The sequence below is a fragment of the Channa argus genome, chromosome 1, assembly GCF_033026475.1.
Source record: "Channa argus isolate prfri chromosome 1, Channa argus male v1.0, whole genome shotgun sequence".
Taxonomy (NCBI): Eukaryota; Metazoa; Chordata; class Actinopteri; order Anabantiformes; family Channidae; genus Channa; species Channa argus.
Genome location: NC_090197.1, coordinates 52,645,285 through 52,666,304, shown reverse-complemented (window position 1 = coordinate 52,666,304; position 21,020 = coordinate 52,645,285). Strand labels below are relative to the sequence as shown.

Below are 21,020 nucleotides of genomic sequence, written 5' to 3'. Positions count from 1 at the left end.
TACAACTCCCCTCACAAAATATGTTTGGCAGACTACAAACTGGGTGCAGTCTGTCCTCAATTTCATTTTGGCCTGCTGTCAAGTTGCTCATGGAATTAATGTAAATCAATTGATGTGCCTCCTATACAGTAAAATGTCCCTCATCATATGCGCCTGAATTATTTTGGCCCTGATAGTGACTCTCAGGACATAAGGACCACAATGTCCTAATGTCAACTGAGGTCAGGTGATGAATTGTGTACTAGTGATATGAAGAACACTGCGACATTTGATTTTTAAAGTAAACAGTAAATAGTGTATCCAGTAATAGTGTAGGGACATTTTGGCTGCTTTCTTTTCTTACAAAAACTCTTTGCTACAAAGATGTTTTGTCTGTAAAGTAGCAATGATGTCAATTTAGGTGGGTTTGACAAAGCGCTATTCTGACCTGCAATTCAATAATCCACCGACATTTGACTGCATTCAGCCCGGAGGAGGAACTGGAATGTCTCCTGATCATTTCTTCAGCTCGGTTGAGTTATGCATAGATAAATCACATGTTGTCAACTACGACTGTCAAGAAAAGAAGCAAACAAAAACAAATCTAAAGAAACAAGTAGAAGACCAACAACTATCTGTATGTTTCTTATTTTTGGGGTCAAAGCACACAAGAGGAATATCTGATTGATTCCTGAAAAACTTCTACACTAATTGCAAGGTTTGCAATCTAAAAGATTTGTATTATGAGTTAAATAACCCAGAAAATAATTTAACTCCCTATTTGCACAGTTAATAGATGGATCAAGACCAGTCAGTGCTAAGGCTCCTAGATGATGCTGCGAGTGTTCACACTTATTTTGATGGGAGCACAAGTTTCCTAACAATGACCCTTTAAGTTCAGATTTACTTTTACTAGCTTATCATAGGCACACAATCATTGCAAGTCATAACCTGGGGCCAGTCACTAATGACAACCAAAAAAAATGGTTTTACCTCCTAAAAGCTGATTTAACACATTTATAATGTGAGATTGCACTGACTATACCATGAAGTGTAACACAGATGGAGATCAGTGGAGGAAAGGTGGAGAAGGACTGAAGTGGATGCGACAACTGTGCATCACAAATCTCTGGGTGGCGTCAGTGGGTCAGACTGTCCATGTGAGCAGTAGAAGCCTGCTACAGTTACAAAGTTGTTACATGCTCTAATCTGTCTAATTAATACAAATGTCTTTCTCCTTGGTCACTTTTGTCAACCAATATTGAAAAATACACAAACCCCTGGTTATTGAACCCCAGTTACAAAACACTTTACAATATAAGCCAAACAACTCTACATTTACATTGCTCATGCATTTCATAACTGGTCAACAACATAATGTTAGTCAACTCCAGAGCTCAGATACAGACCATTCAAACATTAATTTGTCCTTCTCACAGAGCCTGGAACTAAACCATCTTAATTTATACAATGAACTAGTTGTACCTGGGCAGATAGCATCTATAAACTCACCTCATCATGCTTCAGTTGAATCCAATTGTACAGAATGTGGTTGCCTGTAGGCCTCAGGCTGGGATGCAGAAGTCTCCAGGACCAAATTTTTTTCTTTGAGCAAGACACTTTGAGTCACCTGTGGCTGCCCACTGCTCCCCCAGGGAGTGTTAAATGTGTTAAATGCAGAGCACAAACATCATTGTAACATGTAAAGTTAGACAAGTTTCTGTTCTGTTCTCATGAGGACAGCTGGCATAGGAATAAAAATCATGACTTCTGACTCAGACTAAAGCTAAACAAATGTGGTGATTCACATTCTCAAGGCCTACAACCCATACCAACATCAGGAGCATTTACAGTAGGTCTTTTTGCAATGTTATGATTAGTCTATTTTTGATTTAATTTTGCAGATTCTACATTGACTGTATTCCTATAGCTACAACAACAAAGCAGTTACAGTCTCAAAAGTAACCACACAACTGAGTTTATATATAATTTGAGTTCACTACATGTATGTGACCGCTGTAGTTACCTTGCAGATGCAGACAAAATGTAATACTTTTAGGTATGGCCAGTAAAGTGGTGCAGGGGTTAGTGCTCCTGCTGCACAGCTACAAGGTGCCCGGTCTGAATCCCCGACCAACCCTGGCCTTTCTGTGTGAACTTCGTATGGGTTACCTCCGGGAACCTCCAGTTTCCACCCACAGTCCAAAGACATGCATGTTAGATTAATTGGTGACTCTAAATTGGCTGTAGGTGTGAATGTGAGTGTGAATGGTTGTTTGTCTGTGTACGTCTCTCTGTGTTGGCCCTGAGACAGACTGAACGCCTGTTCAGGGTGGACCCTGACCTACGAGCCGGCACAGGATAAGCGCTTACAGAGGATTGATGGCTGAATGTGGATGATGGATGGCCTGTGTCTCACTAAAGTGTGTGTTTGAGAGGATGCTTCACACTACACAATCTTAAAACACACATTAGCTTCAGTTGCCTGTTTTTGTTTAGTTTTTTGTCTTGTTCTCTGTACTTGTATCTAAATAAATAAATAAAAAACTACTTATCTTAAAGAACTTTTCATACACTGTAACTAATAGACTCCTGTTGCCATGTGTAAGGTAGAGCTGGAACAAAATCCAGCCAATTAATAACTCACACAGTTATTCTGTTGGGACAGCATTACCTTTATATACCACAACATATATACCATAGTATATATGTTGTGTATATATATTTTATACCACAAATGTCACTATTGCACAGTTCGATCATTAAAGCTAGGTACTATGATCTTTCATGTATCGTAATAATTTTAGACTATATCACAATACATGATATACTGTATATCTTGATATTTTAATGTAATTTCATAAATGTGGGATTTAACTCAGTCTCACCAATATTATGATTCTAAAAATGCCTGAAACACAAGTCTGCATTAAACCATTTATGATCATTAAGGGTTTCAATTGTAATAGTATTAAACATGAATTTAAAAAGGTAAATTTAACAAAGCAGTATTTATTCAAACTAGGCAAATATTAGCATCAGTGGAATGAAATCAAGTATTAGGTCTACATGCATACTTTTAGTGTTTATGCCTATTTCAAAATATCTCAGTTATTTTATAGCGGCTTTAATTCTTGAGTTGGATTTAGATTATGATTAATGATACAATACATTCCGCCGTGAATATCGAGGAACCATGTGAAATTCCAGTGGTGGTACATTAAATGTTAAATATAAGCAAAACAATGCCAGGTGTTTTTCCTGTTTCCCCCCGAACCCCACATCTGATTTATTTGCCACATACACTCCCAACAGCATAACTCCAAAGCAAGTCTGAACCTGTCTGAACCCTAAAAAACTTCACAATATAGTCATTTAATACATCCCACAGAGACCAAGTCCCAATACATTGAGTATATGTGAGACATCAGCCACCTCTACATTACATATCTTGCCACCTTTTGCCTCTGGCAGTAAGAAGTATACTGTAGATGACTCAGACTATCAAAGAACCAGAGGAATGTCCTGTCGGTCAATGAATAAATGGCTTGGGTTCTCGTTTCTGTATTGATAAAAGGAGCCTCTCCACCCATGCTGAACAATGTCTTTAGCTGATACGAACATCCCAAACAATGCTCTATCCGTTAAGCCACCAGCCCCCACTAGCTGGTTCTGGATTTAACAGGAATGAATTGCTATTCTAGTGAGAAGTTCTTGATGAGATATAAGCTCCTCACCCAGTATCAATGAATCATCTCAGATAACCTGCAAATCACCCCCTGTAAATAAACCGTAGGATTTTTCCTTTTTTTCATATTGGTCAATATTGATTTTCAATATACTGTGTACAAAACATTAATAAGGAAAAAAAGCACAGTCAAAATGTTTGTTAGAGCTCGCTGTAAGTTGTTATAAGGTGTGTTTGCACGAAACTCCACAGATTACATTTTAATCGCAAGGGTTATATTCAGTTTCACGGTCAAATCCTATAAATCACAGTTTGCTAAGGTTCTAAACAATAAGTGTGTTCCATAATAACATAGACTATCACGGACCACCATGGTGTACATTACACCAGTTTTACACTGAACAGAAAATATCTTTGCACTTTTGCTTCACATAACATTCTTAGTCAGCCTGTATGTAAATCTTCAAAGAGCAGCAATAACGTGGATTTGCACAGCATTACACACATGGGAGTTATTCTAAGTTCAATTATTGTTAGCACCTTGCTGTTTTAGCCAGTGCTGATTGTTGGCCTTTCCAGTTTAAGTCTCACACAGCAGCCCAGATGACCTGTCGACCCTCTCATTTCTTTTTGTTTTAGTGACCCCAGCGGCCCTATCAATGAAAGTAAGCATATAGACTGTTTTGCTGTGTCACTGCATGATTAAATCCATTTTCTCTCAAAGTGCACCCACTTGATGCATTTGACTGTAACATGTACAGAACAGGGCTCCTCTGTTGTGAAAGACCACACACACAAGGTGGCAGTTCCTACCATGGTTTACAGTAATTTAAAGATTAAAGAGCAAGTGAGCAGGATCTATTGAACACAAAAGCACGAAGGACTTGTGATGTTTCCTAGAGAACATAAGCAGTCTTTCCCTGTGATTCCCCACAGATGAGCACAGCGCTGGGACAAAGTTGTTTACATCTTAAATAACTCACTAGTAAGAACCTGGAAACGAGAAACTGGTCTGGTCAATGGATCTCAGCCAAGTGGTATAATGTATCACAAGAATGTTACCCTGGGACACATGCTTTTGCCAGTCAGACAGTATATTAACAGTCTGCCCAGACATTAGGACTCATTTAGACTGGTGACATGTGTTGTGTTTTAGTTGGACCGGACATTTGTCACGTGCTGCTACTGTCTCATTTGTACATATGCGTAAATAGGCCTGGTCTGTTCTCTGTGTATTTAAATGTGTGCGTGTTTATCAGGCACAAATGTCTGTTGTTTCTCAGTACTCATACATCCATAAAACAAGCGTGGATTAAAATTTTGTTCTCCCCACATGTCCCCTTTTTTTCATGACATCTGCATTCCTCTGCTGTTATCATCATGAGTTAAAACAGCAATTGTTGCGGTGAGTGTGGTTATGAAACGAGGATTACTATGAAACACATGATTCTAAGCAGACAGTCTACTGTATAGGTAAAAGCCTTGTTTTATTTGTTTGATACTAGCTACAATCTGGATGGTACTGTCCACCTCAGTTCTGAGATAGTTACCGCACGACACAGCTGAGGAGGAGAGAAGGGGGTTTGTAAAGTCGCTTCAGAAATTTCCTAAGAGTTTAATGGTTAATAGAAAGGTTAGTATCTGACTGCAGAAACTAAAATTAACTACAAAAAAGTTCCAGGGAACAAACAATAGGAGAACTTGTATTCAGAAAGATAGAGTCAGAGACAGCAGACTATTCAAGAGCGTCCAGTTGTCTATCTTCAAGTCAGCAGACCCAGCAGCTATACTGTGTATATACAAATCAAAAGTTCAACAGCTTTCAGCTTGTCCCTTCAGGGGTCTCCACAGTGGAACTCAAGACCGGCACCAAGCTCGCCTCCGGTGGCTGGGCAGGGCCACTCCTGGTGGGGTAGGATTTAAACCCACAGCCTTCTGTATTCCAACCCAATACTCAGGCCCCCTTCATGTGTGTATCAATAAATACATTAAATATATTTAAAAAATTCTTAGTCTGGGATCATGAGCAAATCCTTTCTTTTCAGCACTTCAGTAGAGGTTCATCTTGGTCCAATCAGTCCATAAAACTTTCCAGAACCATTCCAGAACTAATGGGGTTCATCTCAGTACTTTTTTGCTACTTTTTTCTGATTGTTTTGGCAGATTAAAATGTTTATTTTATTGCGGATATAGGATATGTGGACATGACGTGAAACTAAACCTGTAAAGCTGACCATAGTGTAGTCTGGCTTTAGTTCACAACTTCATCTGCACTGCCAATGTCTCTATTCTATGGAATTTAAAGCTATGAACACTTAGATTATATACACAATGTCTGGTTAGAGACAATTATGATAATTACATGTAATTAACGCTTTGCAAACAATAATCCTATTTTAAGTTTAAACATGTAAATTTTAGACGTGATATTTCAGTTTTCCATCTACTCCACTTATGTGTTAATAATACAAACTGTACAGAAAGTTGACTGATAGCGTACAATTTGACTTAATTAGCCATATATCTTAAAACCGAGCACATACTGGTGGACTCCCTCACACAGGAGACACACAACATATGGCCAGAGGGACCAGGGGTGATTGATCACGGGTGACTGTGGAGCAGGAGGTAGAGTGGCTATCCACCAATCCCCCACTGTTGTTGGTTTGATCCCTGGCTCCTCCAGTCACATGTTGAAGTGTCCTTGAGCAAGACACTGAACCCCAACTTAGTTGCTCCCGGTGAGGGTTGGTAAGCTGCATGTCAGCTCCCCAATCTGTCTATAGGTGTGTGTGTATTTTAAACATTTCAATACAATATAATGGAATAAGATCTAAAAACACGTTCTCATGTCTTATCATTTGTATATTTCTACAGATATTTAAAAGTCACAAAGTGATGTAACGTGTAAAATCGTGCTACTGTATTACTGTGAGGATGGTGCTTTGTACTATTGTGTACTTACGCTTGGTGCACCGCTGCGATCCCTGAGCTTTACTCCAGCCATGACAGCACTGCCCTCCACAGACATTCATCCTGCAAACAGAAACCAAGCAGATGAAACAATCAGACACACACAGATAAAAATCTAAAACAGAAGTTGATCAACATAAGACCTTCCTTTCCTCCCTTTAGTTCTACTACTGTATGTCAAAATCAGGTGTGTTTGAAGACTCCAACAAAACTGCAGTCCTAATCAACTCCTACTTCTGGAGAAATAATATTTCTAATAGTGAGCACTTCAGATGACTGACAGTTGACCTTTACTCAGATGCCAATATCAACTCTTCCTTTGAGACAAGTCACGTCATCATCAAAATGTTCATCCAAAGTTACTTGATTTTTGGCACAAATCTGATGGGCTCCACCAATTCTTACTAAATGTTTTCCAGACTTGAACACTATTCCAATAGCAGAGCTCACGGGATGTGGCCTTGAAATACTAACTCCAGCATGTCTGGGAATGCAGAAATTTTCTATCATACAATTAGTAACATGTAGTGTTTATTGTGGTTTGTTAGTCTTGCAAAGGCACAAACTTAGCTTTACTATAAAACTTTGGTTTGGAAAATGTTCACAGGGACTTCACTGAGTGGTGCTGTTGAAAGCCAGACCAGCATGGAAACTCACAACCCACTCATCATCATCATAATCATCATTACCAAAGAGTGTACCTAATTATGTGAGTCACTGCCTCTTTAACCTCTTGAAGAGTTTTAAGATACAAATTGAGACTGAATTCTGCATCAGGAGAGGTGGAATCACATGGTAGGTAACACATGTTAAATCCATGCTCAACTAGTTAATTTAAGATGGTTATCAATGTTTCCTTCCACACACATAAGTGGTTAACAGGAGTCCTACCATATATATCTTTGCTTCAGAAGCAATTAATTAACTGTCCAGAGTCAGAGTGACTGAGGAATGAGATGCTGTTTAATTTGTCGCTTTTATTTTTCTTTGATGCTGGATCTACTCTCCTTTCGGCTTTATCCCATGAGTTCAGGGTCGCCACAGCGGATAATTGATTTCATTGACATGTTGATTTGGCACAGTTTTTACGTCGGATGCCCTTCCTGACGCAACACTCCCCAATTTCTACCAGGCTTGAATGGACTGTTAGGGGTTCAGTGTCATGCCCAGGGACACTTCGACATATAGCCAGGGCCGGGGATCAAACCACTCACCCTGTGGTCCGTAAGCAACTGCCTTTACCAACTGAGCCGCCACTTATTTAATGCTGGATCACACGCTAAATTCCATTCACCTTGATTATATTGCATAAATTTAAGATACAAATGATGTACATATTAAATTCTATCTTGGTGATGCCACTCCATCACTGATTTTGAGCCCCAGCTTTGATGATGATGGGGCAGGAGTAATTAGGTTAATACGGCTGTATGACTGTAAGAAATTTTAATAATTGAGTTATTACTTGTACAAAAATGCACACAGTGCCTCTAAATGTGCAAGTAATGTGAAGACACTTGTAGGCCTCCATCCATTCCACAGGTGTTTTACGGTTACAGAAGTTTAATAAATAGTACATTTGTTTGGTGAGTGTAAAATGGCAGCATTGCTGTGATTCTACAGACATCAGAGGGCAGGTAGCAGAGTGTTGAGACAGCATTACAAGACCCCTGTGCATCATCAGAACAGAATGAGCGGTCTTGTTTGCTGAAGAGTCCCTTGTACAACGCTCTGTAACACTGTTCACATTTCCGATACACATGCTAATGTTACTGCTTGCATTCACAATACACTGTTAGCAATAGAAAGTAACCCTATTGTGCCAACCTTCACTTTTAGAGTAGCAACACTGTGCCGACAGGTTTAAATATAGAACTAGAAATGTGAAAATGCAAGACAAATGTTTATAATGGTGAGTAATGTGAGATGTTAGCACCTTTGTAAGGAAGATGTACATGTTCTTGACCTTACTATGTAAAGTGCATTAATATGACTTAATGAAACTGAAATGAATTAAAGGAGGCTGCTTAAAATTTAGCCAGCAACTTTACAACTTCCAATAAAATCTAGAATAGAATTTAAAATCCTCCTTCTTACATATAAAAGCTCTAAACAGTCCATCATATCTAAAAGACCTCATAGTATCATGCCATGTCAATAGTCCACTTCGACCTCAGAATGCAGCCCTACTTGTGGTTCCCAGAATTTCCAAAGGTAGAATGGGAGGCAGCTTATAATTAGTTATAGTCTAGTTATGCTGCTATAGGCTTAGACTGCTGAGGCACCCACCTCCTCACCTCATATTTATTTGTCTGACTTTGTGTCTTCTTTCTCCTTCTCTGTCTCCCTCTCTCTGTCCCTTTCTGCAGGTGTCCCCAGCTTTAGAGCTGTGTGTTTTCTAGTGTGTCTCACACAATTCTACCTTTATAACTTAAAGCTACAGTCTGCACCTAAGCCAACTCTAATGATTGATTACTTATATTTTTCTCTCATTTATATACATCATAAATCACCAGAAAAGGTGTAATGCTTTGTAAAATGTAAGATGCAATGATTTGTAAAACATTTAAAACCTATTTTTGATAGATTTTTTTGTAAATTGCCGATCAACAAATGTTTTTAAGAAGGACATGCCAGATGGTACCCAGACTATTTTACTGTGGAGCCATGCTGTTGTAGTGTTTACTTATATAAGCAAAACCTTCCCTGAAGATGTCTGGATAGCTGCATATGTTGCTCCAAAACCTGTATATGTGGCTCACCAGTAATGGAGCCTTCACAAATGTGCAAGTTACCCATGCTGTGCACACTAATTAGCCCCAACACCACCACTGCTGGTGTTGCTTGTGCTGTTGAACTGAACAGTGAAAACAATTCAGATAATCCCACCATCTGTTTACACAGAACATCTACAATTTCTAACAATAGTTTCAGTTTCACTCAGTACAGAACAGTTTTCTGCTTCAACTTACGTCAACTTAAATAAGCCTGGGCTGATAGAAGGTGGCAGCATTTCATGATCTTGTTTATATATGGCTGTTTGCCTGTTTCTTTGCACTGTAGGATGTTAGCTCACATTTATGGATGCAGTGACAAACAATGTGTTTTTGAATTAGGGTGGACCCAAGTGAAGGGTAAAGCTAATAAACCAGTTTATTGAAAATAATCTCTAAATGAACACTTGGAAAAATGACTCGGAACACAATGCAAAACAGACTAAACATGTACTATAAACAATGAACACAAACCTTAAATCAGGGGTCTCAATGTTAGTGGGGCTCGCGAGTTTTATAAGAATGGCACTGTACCGCCACGTGTGAGGAAGGTTCCTTTTTTGTGCAAGCTGGAGCTGAACAATTCTACCAATCACAGTGAAGTATATGGCTCCCGGGGCGAGGCCATCGGCCAGGCTTGATGCAAGTGGAGAAACATTGCACAACTATGGAGGTGCCTGTGTAACATCACATTACAGTCATAGAATTAGTACTTGTTACTGTGTTTGAAATTAGCATGTTTGACTTCAAGCTGGACAAAGTCAATGTTACCGGCGTTAATGACCAACGACCACCAATGACCAATGTTTCGTTGAAGAAGTCACTGAGGGGTGTGGACCTTCAATGGGGCCATTCAGCCAGCTCCCGGCCGCCGCCCCACTTCGGAGTCAGGCTGGAGCCTCATCAGGGGCTTACCCACCTCGGTTATATAGTCAACGGAACATCGTTGTTGGGTAGGTGAGTGGAAAAGCAGACTAGCTTGGGAAATTTTTGACCCGGCCCAGCCACACCCAGGCCCCAGGCAATTTGAGTTTGAGACCCCTGCCTTAAATGAACACTTGGGAGAACGAATGAAAAAGAATGAAGGACACACCTAACCTCAGACCAAAAAGTAACAAAGTCCAACCAGAGGAAAACAGAGTCCAAATCTCAAGAGTCAAGATTACACAGTTTATGACACAGGTCAGGTCAATCATGCTAGGTGCAGTCGGGGAGTGAAACAAGGATCTGGCAGGGAACTGTGGGGAAAGCTGGACCTAAATAGTGAGGGGAACAGGCGTAAACAATAATGAGAGAAAACAAAAGGTAAAGCTAGAGGAAAGGACAAGGAACAGGAAGCAGGGAAAAGGGGCAACAAAATAAAAGTCCAGGGCAGGAAGAAGAACTGTGGGCCAAGATTTTCAGAGGTGTTCCTGTGCCCATTCAGTAGTTTTCACAATGGAATCATGTTTTTAAGCAGTGCCCCTAAGGGCTCACATACCCACAATATTGGTTTTTGGTCTTGTCTCTTGTATGAATGTTTAAAAATGTATCATTATAGATGATAAAATCCCAACTTAATTGTTTGGGTTTTTTTGCCATTGCTTGGCTTTCCGCAAAATTATATAGATTGATTTATTTTTTACTTAAATAAATAGATAAAAATAAATAAAATACAGTATTTACCTTAGAAAACAAAGTGAATATTATTAAGAATAAGAATATTTATTGCTCAAAAACAATTTCTCCTGTAAGTCTCAGTGAGAGCCTCATGTAAAGCTCTTTGGAATGTTCCTCTTCTTACAAGCTGTTTATGTTGGTGGCATATACAACAGAATATTCCTGCTACTCATGCCAGTTATATATAATTTACTTTCGCTTATGTGTGGACTTGGTTTAACAGCCCAAGATCGTATTGTTAGACTGAAAGTCACTGCTCTGCATTGTAAACATTTCATGCATCTATCTAAGTGTGAGGTTGTGCATGCGCACACACCTGCAGACCAAAAAGGCCACAGAGGAGAAGACAAGAGAAATGTAAACTTCAGTTGTGTTCATACAAATTCCTTCCTACAGTGTTATGTGGAGGTGTGACCGAGTTTGTTTGTGTTTTAGAATGTAACCACTGTGTAACCATCAGTAAAGACTCTGATTTACACATTTATTCTCATAACACTGCTCCCTCTCTTCATTCACTCATTGCTGCTCTTGGTTTTACCAAGCTAGGAAGAAGGGGACAATTAAATGGTGTATTTAAGGACAGCAATGGAACAAACAATAGCCTCTAATAAATCAACAACGTCTGTCTCTATGCAACAGCTAGTTAAATTTGGGCACATTAACAAGAACGGCTCTCAGATCCCTTCGTACCTACCAGCGAGGCATAAGAAAGAAGCAGATTTGTCGTGAAAAGGTAAAAGGTAAATTATTAAAATCACTACTGTCATCATCAATAGTTGTGTCAGGGGTTACATTCAAATTAATTAGGAATAGGATGTAGATTCTTTAAAGGCTGATATATTCCTTCTGTGAGTAAATGCTACTTTTTCTATTGTAGTGTTTCTGTCAGTATAGTTAGACAAATGAGCAGAGGTTTTTTATCTTTGATTGTGAGATGGTCAACATCTGTGTTTTCAAGCAAACAGAATGATGGAGATGGTGGGATGCTGACAGTTTCTCTGTGACGGCTCCCCAGAGGGAAAGAACTGGTTCACAAGCCCACGTGCCATGAAACGTATTGTCACTGATACTTAAGGTGCATTGTATCTGTGTCAGATAAGTGGCTGCAGATACTGGCTGGATGGATGGAAACTTTTTTACCATTTTGGAATCAGAAGAACCGGAATTGATAAGAAAATAATGATTGAAAACATAGCAAAAACCATATCAAGTACCTGGATGAAACTGTAGTTCTATTAATGTGTAGCTCACCGTTGCTTAGTAGAAGAAAGTAAATCCGTCCATCATCTTTAGGCGCTTATTCTGTGTAGGAGGTCTCCAGCCTACCTCAGGACCAACACAGAAAGACAACCATGCACACCGACGGGCAATTTGGAGTCACCACTTAACACGCATGTCTTTGGACTGTACCCACAGCAAAACCACTCAATCATGGGAAGAACATGCAAACTCAACACAGAAAGGCCACAGTTGGTCAGGGACACAAACCCACAACCTTTTAGATGTGAGGCAGTGCTAACAACTCCGCCACTGTGCTGCCCAGATGACAAAGTCAATATGCCAGCTGTAGCTCAGGTCAATGGACCACAGGGTCAGTGGTTCGATTCCTGGTCAGTCCTGGCTACGTGTCGACTAGTCCTTAAGCAACACACTGAACCCCAAGTTGCTCTCGATGGGTGCGGTGAGCACCTTGCATGGCGGCCACTGCCATCGGTGTGTGTGTGAGTGTGTGTAAAAGGGTGAATGAAGGACCATAGTAAAGCAGTTTGGATATACAGTAGGTGGCCATTTACAAAGTAATGAAACAATGAAAACAAACCTGAGTTTTACTTCATACATTTTTAGAGCTGAACACAAATATTCAAAACTATATTTTCCACATTGTTTTCTTCTTCTTCCATACAGTGGCCTTTCTTCAGTCCCTCCAGGATTTTGCTGGTTTGTTTGTGTAAAAATGCAATGCCAGTTTTATTCATTGCAAAAAAACTGCAGTGCCAAGTAAAAAAGGAGATGCAACAGCCTTTTTCATTTCTCCTGTTACTACATTTCAGTCATTCTCCTGGTTTTCTGCGGTAGAGGTCTATTTTTACCACAACATTGTCTGTGGTGCAAAGCGGTTTACCCCCATTTTTCCCTTTGTGTGCAGGTTTTACTAATAACAAGGTAGCACAACAAAGCTCTCATCAGCTGCGCCGGCACGATGTGTTCAGAGACAGTACAGCGTTTAGGTCAAATTGGTAGAAAACCTGCAGTGAACAGTGATTACGAGGTCAGGCCGAATTCACTGGCTTTGATTGAATTTGCCGGTCTGTTTCTTTCAGACACACCAATTTATTGTTTCATTCCTTACTTTGTGTCACCTTCCATTCTTGTTACACCGATCTTAACATCTGAAGTGACTTCTCCTTCACTGGCTCACTTACAATGGCACCTACATTGTCAACATACAGTATAACCAACACACATCACTTTAATTGGATTTGAACACTGAAATAAGTCAAATATTACAACTGTAAAAGCATTATGGATTTTGTAGAAAGGGTTTTTAAGTGAGATCCACAAACACACCAATGGAAAACCAATCAGAAATGATGAAAGAGATTACCATGATTATGACTTCACAGATGGCCAAGGTAACCAGTCATGTAATTATGTTATTTCATGGTCAGAACAACTGTAGTTCTGCATAAAAAAATGCAGCCATCATTCATTCAAATTAGTGCAGTCGCTCAGAGCAGGAAAGATCCAACACAAAGCACTCAGGCAAAGAGTGTCCAAAAAAAGCTAATCCTGGCTCACTTTCTGTTGCAAGACACCATCACTCAGCAAGGCAATCTGGTGGTCATTCAATTTGTGTAGCTCAAAGCTAAGTCTATAACATGAACACTTAATTTCTACTGTTCCCCCTCATGCATGATAATATCAAATTCAAGACTTATAAAACCCTGTATCGTCATCACTGAGCAGTGTTTATGGATTGGATGGCACGTTTCACCCAAAGTAATTTTTTTTTCACGTCTGTGTTCTGTCTTAATGGACACTAACATGTACATGTAACATGTACAACAAAGTAGCTGTTTTTTCACTGACATGCTCATTTTTAAATTGCAATGTATCGTCTATAACGTTCTATAACAGGGACTGGCCAGGAGCTAATTTAGGCCACTACACCAAGTATTTTACATCTGTTTCTTAAGATTCCCGATGACTCTGGAGGGTCTCTGAGTTAAGATTACTCACTAAGAATTTGAACTAATGATTTTACAGTAGGATTATTTATGTTGTACTGTGAATACATTATTTATGCAATTAGTGTAGTTTACATATTGTACATATATGAACTACAATGTCATTGTCACTGTGTCACATTACATAAATTGACTACTGAGAGGCCACATGAAATATAACAAATAGTTTCTTTGTACAGTTTTGTGGAATGATTAAAAAAAAACAAAAAAAAAAACAGGCAATGGTTCTTAGTAGACCAAATCTTTGTGAGTGTCTACATTTAAGAGGATTTTCACCAAAACATTTACCAAAATTCTCATACTTCAAATTTTGTCTTACATATTACACCCACCCACAGTTTCTTTCATTAAAGGAAGTTTTTCTCTCTCAAATCCTAGTGCTTGCTCAAGAGGGATTTTTTGGGGTTTCCGCTGTAAATGTGAAAGGCCTTACCTTACTATTTAAAGTGCCTTGAGATTATTTATTTTGTCAAAGTTAAATTTTAATATTTTAATATAGAATTCATAAAAGTTACTTTCAGGAATAAAATAGCGCCCATTTGGTTTGTCCTTGGTAGCCTGCAGTTGTCTGCTTTTTGAATGTGTCCCTAATGTCATACGCATATGATTGACATAGAGATTATTGCCTAAAAATATTAGTTTACTCTAAAACAAAATCCTTCTCTGGAGAATGGAGTAGGTTTCTCTTCCTGGTAACTCTAGTTCTCTTACACAGCCCTGTCAGTTCGCTTTATTAAAGGACCAGGATCAGGATTGGAGCCAAATAATCTTGATCAGGAAATCCCTATTTACATTTGTGCACAGGCTGACTTTAAAAGCCCTGCATTCACACTCACACACACACAAACACACATACATACACACATACTCAGGCTAATTAGACATCTGCTTTTTGAACCACTAATAATGGTGAACCTGTAATTCTAACAGGCCATTTTCACATGTGACACTACTAAAACACCGGTGTGAGTAATACAGTTAAAGGTGTATGAACTCTAGTATTGTCCATGTTGGTTCATTTTCCAGGCAAAATAATTTACTTGACCAGAGTTTCATAAATCAATGTGAAAGAGTTAAATACTGGAGAACTTCAACACACAAATAAACAGTCTTGACCAGTGACAAGCTGTCTTGACAGCATTGACCTTTAAGGGGACAGAGAGACAGAAAAAGTCAGAAATAGAGGAAGAACCAGTCCATTTTATTTAATATCCTCTGTGGAAGTAAACACTGCATTGCTGAATGAGTGAATAAGGTAATGATTTGAGAAGCAGAAGAAAAGAAGTTAAATCTCTGCTCAAGTTGTTGTTTGGAGCAATGATGAACTAGTCTCAGTAAAAACAACACAAGTTCCAAAAAATCCCTAACAGGTGCCAAACTAATAGTAAGGTCATGGAGATGTCAGTGTAACAATGTAACTATAACAGTACCCACCCACACAGCCCACAGTCCAGGAGGGATCCAATTAGGCAGAGTAAGTAAAAACCCCCATGTGGGTGTAGAATGTTCACAACTACTATTCTACACTGTTAAACAGTTCATATGTGTTGCACTATTCTGCAGTAGATGTGGTAAATAAGTATATAATAGAGTATATTTACTCAAGTGTTATATGCGAGTACAGTTTTGAGGTATTTTCAGCCTATCTTTTTATTTTATGATTATTCCTTTTTATATTCCTTAAACCCTACTGCATTTCAACAGGAAACATTGTATATTCTACTCCACTATATTAATCTAACAGTTTTAGTTACTTTGTAGATTATTTAACGCTTATTTAAGCAGGTAAAAAGACCAGTTGAGATAATATCATCTCTTTTTCAATGGTGACCTGGCCAAAAAGGCGGCAAGTTTAAAAAAGAAAAGTTTATCACATAACTATTAAGAAAAATACAGGACAATAAAGTAAAGCACAAAAGGCAAAACAAAGTAAAATAAAAACCATCACTAAAAACAGGAGCAGGACGTGGTGTAAATTGTAGTTAATTTCTGTTTAAAAGAGGATAATGAAATGAAAAAGTAAAATTTGGATTGGGTCTGCAAACCATTCCATTAACAAGAACCAAAATATGAAAAAAATGTTCTATCAGCTTCAGTTCTCACAGATGGAACAACAAGCTGGTTGGTGGATCTCAGATTGTCTGAATATTGCACAGGGACAAACATGGACTCAATATAATGAAATAGGGCCTTATAAATAAAAACGTACCACTGCTGCTTCCTGCAATTAGAAAGACAAGTCCAACTAACCAGGTTATAGAGCACATAGTGATGTGTTCTGTAGCCAGAGTTTTTTATAAATCTCAATGCAGAATGATACAGAGGATCACGTTTAGCCAGAACTGAAGTACAGTAGTTGTACCGTAGTCAAGCTGCGACAGAAACAAACTAATAACCAAATGTTTATGAGCAGAATATAAAAAACATGACTTAAGCCCGTAAAATAAAGTAAGTGTGAATTTAAGTTTTTTACATAATGTGGTATTTAAAATTCAGATTTCTATCCAACCAAAAGTGGAAATACTTGAATGTACAAACGTAATATGAATACCAGTTATGGTTTTAATAGTTAATATTAGTTAATAATTGCACTTAAATCTATTAAAAAAAACTTTTCTGATTGGACTTTGCTTTGATGTTTTCTCCTTGACTTAGATTTTTGCTGCCTTGTACCTCAGTTATAATGTCGGTGTTTTACCTTTACTTGGTGAAAATACCAAAATGTTTTATTTGCATTTAAAATCAATTTATAGTCAATAAGAGAATCCTGTAAATAAGTTAAATGAAGCAAAAGAGTAAAAAACTGCATCATCAGCATACATGTGATACAGTGAGTTTTTTTATACCGTTATGAACATTATTAACATGTAGTAAAATAAAGGAGTGGGACTAGAATAGAACGCTGAGGAACCTTTTGATAAGACAGCAGGATCAGAAATTATGTTACCCATCCTCACAAACTGTACACGGTCAATTAAACCCTCTGTTAGTTCTGAAACCAGTTGACTGCGTCAGCACCACGACAAAGGTTCACCAAGATGTTCAACAAAAGCGTATGGTCAGTTGCTTTTGTTACGCCACAGTGATTCTTAACAAATGCAAACCTAATGTCATCCAACACTTTTACACCTGCAGGCACAGAACTATATCCAGATCTGAAACCAGACTGAAAAGGGCTCATAATGCTATAAGTGTCCAGGTGTAATATCAACTGATCGGAAAACAAGAGATTCAGTGCAGAGAGGTTCGAAATGGGTCTAGAATTAGCCAAATGATCTCCAGATTTAAGCAGCAGTTTGACTTAGGCTTACTTCAACAGTGCAGGCAATGGACCCTTTGAAAGGGAACAATTAAAGAGATCAGTTACTGGTTTGCAACAATTGTTGCAGGCAGTTTAGGAAAATATGATCAAGCTCATCTGAACCGTGAGCCTTTTTAGAGTCTCAGGACTGAAGCGCATGTCAAACTTCAGTAACAGCGAATGGAGTGAAGACAAAGACAGGTTCCTGCTGGGAGGAGCTGATTGTTCTTCAAACATGCGGCCAGCTTTTTTAAAATTAGTATTGAAGACATTTGATATGGATACTTTATCAGAAATGATGAAATTGCTAACTTTAATTTGTTGAAGAGGGCATGAGGAATTTTTAGTTTGTGTTAATTTGACAATTGTTTTAAATTTCAAATTAACATTTATGCCATCATCTGTTATGGACAAGTAGTAATCAGATTTGGATTTTTGGGTTAAAACAGTACATCTATTCCTCAGTGAGCGGAAGGTCAACCAATAAGCTGCAGCACCTGTCTTTCTAGCTAAGGACTATTGTTTGTTGTGTATTTTGATCAGATCTGCAAGATCTTTGGAGAAGCATGGATTATGCCTATTTTTTAACAATCTGAATATAGTGACGGCTTCAACATCAGGAATTAAAGCTAACGGTTGTTCACTCCGGTCATATCATGTAGGAAAGCATGTTCTAATTACCTAAATAATTACCTAATGATGTGTTATACTGGACTCACCACCTGTCAGAACATATCGGTTAAATTTCGACTTGCACATTGTGCCATTAACAGCAACAACAGTGTTTAAAACACTTTTTTTCTGGACTTGTAGTACTTAAACTGCAGTAAAAACTTGGAAGTGATTCATTCTTCTTGTAGCAAGTAGCCCAGTGCTCCAGCCTACTTACTTAGCTTGTATAGCCACTTCTACCACCTTTCCCGCTGATATCTACACTAAATGTAGATTACAACACAGGAATGAAGTGATTAAAAGCTTGAGCCAACCACAGGAATACTGCTGAAGGTGGGACACTTGGAAAACCAAAGATTCGGTGGAGTGTAGGGATTTACTGGAAGGCACATGACCACCTGGAGACTGATGCTGTTAACTTCACTTGCCATGCAGCAAATCAGAGGTTTTGGATTAATTAAACTTGTCCAATCACTGTCAACTCCAAATGGTGTCACTGAAAAGCCAGAAGCTGACAGCACTGGGACACACAGTGGTGAGTTTGAGACCCCCCTCCCAACAGGTTTGAACCTGAAGTGAATGTGCAGAATCTAGTGTTAAGATCAAATGAGTGTAGTATCCACTATTTTACAGCAGTGTCCTACTTTTACAGCATTTTAAACCAGCAGAAAATCCAAGTGTCTGCTGCTTGTTTGGTTTGTGATAAATGCTGACAGGAAGTCATTAAATTCTTTCTCCCACTAGCTTACATTCCTCTGTCCCGAGACTTTCTTACCCGGACAGCTTGGTGAGCTGTTTCTGCTGGCTCTGCTCCGATCCCGTTTGCTGCGGGGCTGAAGCCGCTTGGTTTCCCATCCGGCGGGTCCGGATCTGGCCGCCGAAGTTGGCTGTGAGCTCCACGTTGTACGTGTGCGGCTGCCCCGCCGCGCCGTGACGCGTCGAGATGGAGCTGACTCGCACCCCGCCGTCTGCTCCGGCAGACACCGACCCCGGCCCGGGCTGGAGCACGTACAGCCTCCTGAAGCCGCTCTGGCTCTGCTGCTGCTCCACTGACACACTTACCAGGGAGAGAAACAAGCCCATTGAAAAGAAGAGGCCCCATTTAATCCAAGCCATGTCCATCGCTAAGAAGAGGGTGAATTTCCGTAAGAAAAGCTTTCACTTGTTTGGAGGAAGAAAAACGCTGCTATTCCTCAGCATATCCCTGTAGTTACCGACCTCCAGCCCGGTGTGGGGAGAAGCTAATGCTGCCCAGACAAAAGCGCGGACTTTCACTTGGACAAGTTAGAAAGAAAACAGTAACATGTAACGTAACAATGCTGCTCGGCTGTAGAAGTGGATCCAGCCCCGGGTTTTGTCTTCCTGTGGCGCAGAGGGTCTCGGGGCAGCTGCTGAGCTGTGTTTCACTTGGTTCGCAGTCAGAGGAGCCTGAGAACTCCGGGGAAGTTTCTCTGTTGGAGGTGAACGGTGTCAGCGGCGCGAGCAGCCTGCCTCCAGACGTGACGTCAGGAGGGGGGAGCCTGCACACCAACCCCAAGTTGGCTGACAGCTTCTTGGGGCTCAAGGGTGTCAAGGGAGCCAAAGCAAAGCCCCCACCCACACGCTGGCTCTCTGACTGCCTTTCTTGTATTCAGGCACCAATCAGCCACAGTAGTAACCCCACCTGGTGGTGGTGTTGGGGTGGACAGGGGTCAGCGTGGGCACTGTGACAGCTCTTTCTGTCTGTGTCCACCATGTGTCCACTATGTGTCCAGCATGGTCAGCAGGCAGCAGGTCACTGATCAGGGTTTTATTTCTGTGCTGAGGACGCTGAGAGAGGCAGTCGGCCACAAGGCCTGTCCATCAGATCCTGCTATCGGTGCTTTTCCAATCTCAGTTGAAATATCAGTGTTTTATCAGTGTAAATACAAAGATCAGACACTCAGGCATTTACACCAACTGGTGTCAACTTTTCCTAATGTTATATAAGATGCAGAGCATCTTGTGTTTGCTGACCCTGGACTAAATCAGTTTTGTAATAAATGTCTCTAGACTCGCTTTATGCATGTATACTGTTTTTAATCCTGATTTACAATTAAAATTGGTCTACACAGGTCTCACCCCAGTAGTATTACATTTGCTTTGAATTCGTTAGATGTATTTTTATTTTATTTTTTTTAAATTAATTTACTGAAGGATCTCATTCCCATGTTATATGTTTCCCATTATATATTTCAATTGGCCATTATCATTAATTTCAAGAACATTATTAAGTTCAAGTTATATTTCTTGTATGAACTGATGTTCACTTTCCAAATGTAACATCAGATTTTAGTCCAACTATCCATTATCTTATGTCTGTAATATTTTTAAATGAAACAAATCTCTGCCTTACAGTTATTATTTTTTCCCAAGGGGCCAGTTTCATACAGAACAGTTCTCATTAATCAGGAGCAACATATTCTTCTTATTACTGCATGTATCCCTCTTGCTATGCATTACTGTACTAAAGTCTCCTGCACAAATGAATATGCCTCAGCACCTTGAGGACTTTCTTCATACTTTATACTCATACATACTTTACTTCACCTTTTGGAGTGAAGAAACAAAAAGAGGGTAGTGAGTTTATTATTCATAATACCCTTTTACTAAAATGTATTTGCCTTTGTGGAGTTTCATAATAACGCATTTAATAATAGTACAACCTTTCTTTTGTGACCTGTCTTTAAGTTGCATTCTTACAGCCA

The 21,020-nt window shown here is 39.4% G+C and overlaps 1 protein-coding gene across 5 annotated transcripts in view; it reads right to left on the bottom strand.

The window, feature by feature from the left end:
- Positions 1–19,835, bottom strand: part of ltbp1 (latent transforming growth factor beta binding protein 1) — a 142,168-nt gene extending 122,333 nt beyond the window's left edge. For 3 of the 5 annotated variants that reach the window (XM_067475967.1, XM_067475978.1, XM_067476008.1), the window contains exons 1-2: positions 19,070–19,834; positions 6,633–6,703 (exon numbers count right to left, since the gene is read on the bottom strand). In XM_067475967.1, coding sequence (XP_067332068.1) covers positions 6,633–6,703; positions 19,070–19,416 — 418 coding nt within the window. In that variant the 5' untranslated portion in view covers positions 19,417–19,834. Of the gene's footprint in view, positions 1–6,632; positions 6,704–19,069 lie in introns of all 5 variants that reach the window. The other 2 variants (XM_067475988.1, XM_067475998.1) reach the window with 2 other exon arrangements.
- Between the last annotated feature and the right edge of the window lie 1,185 nt (positions 19,836–21,020).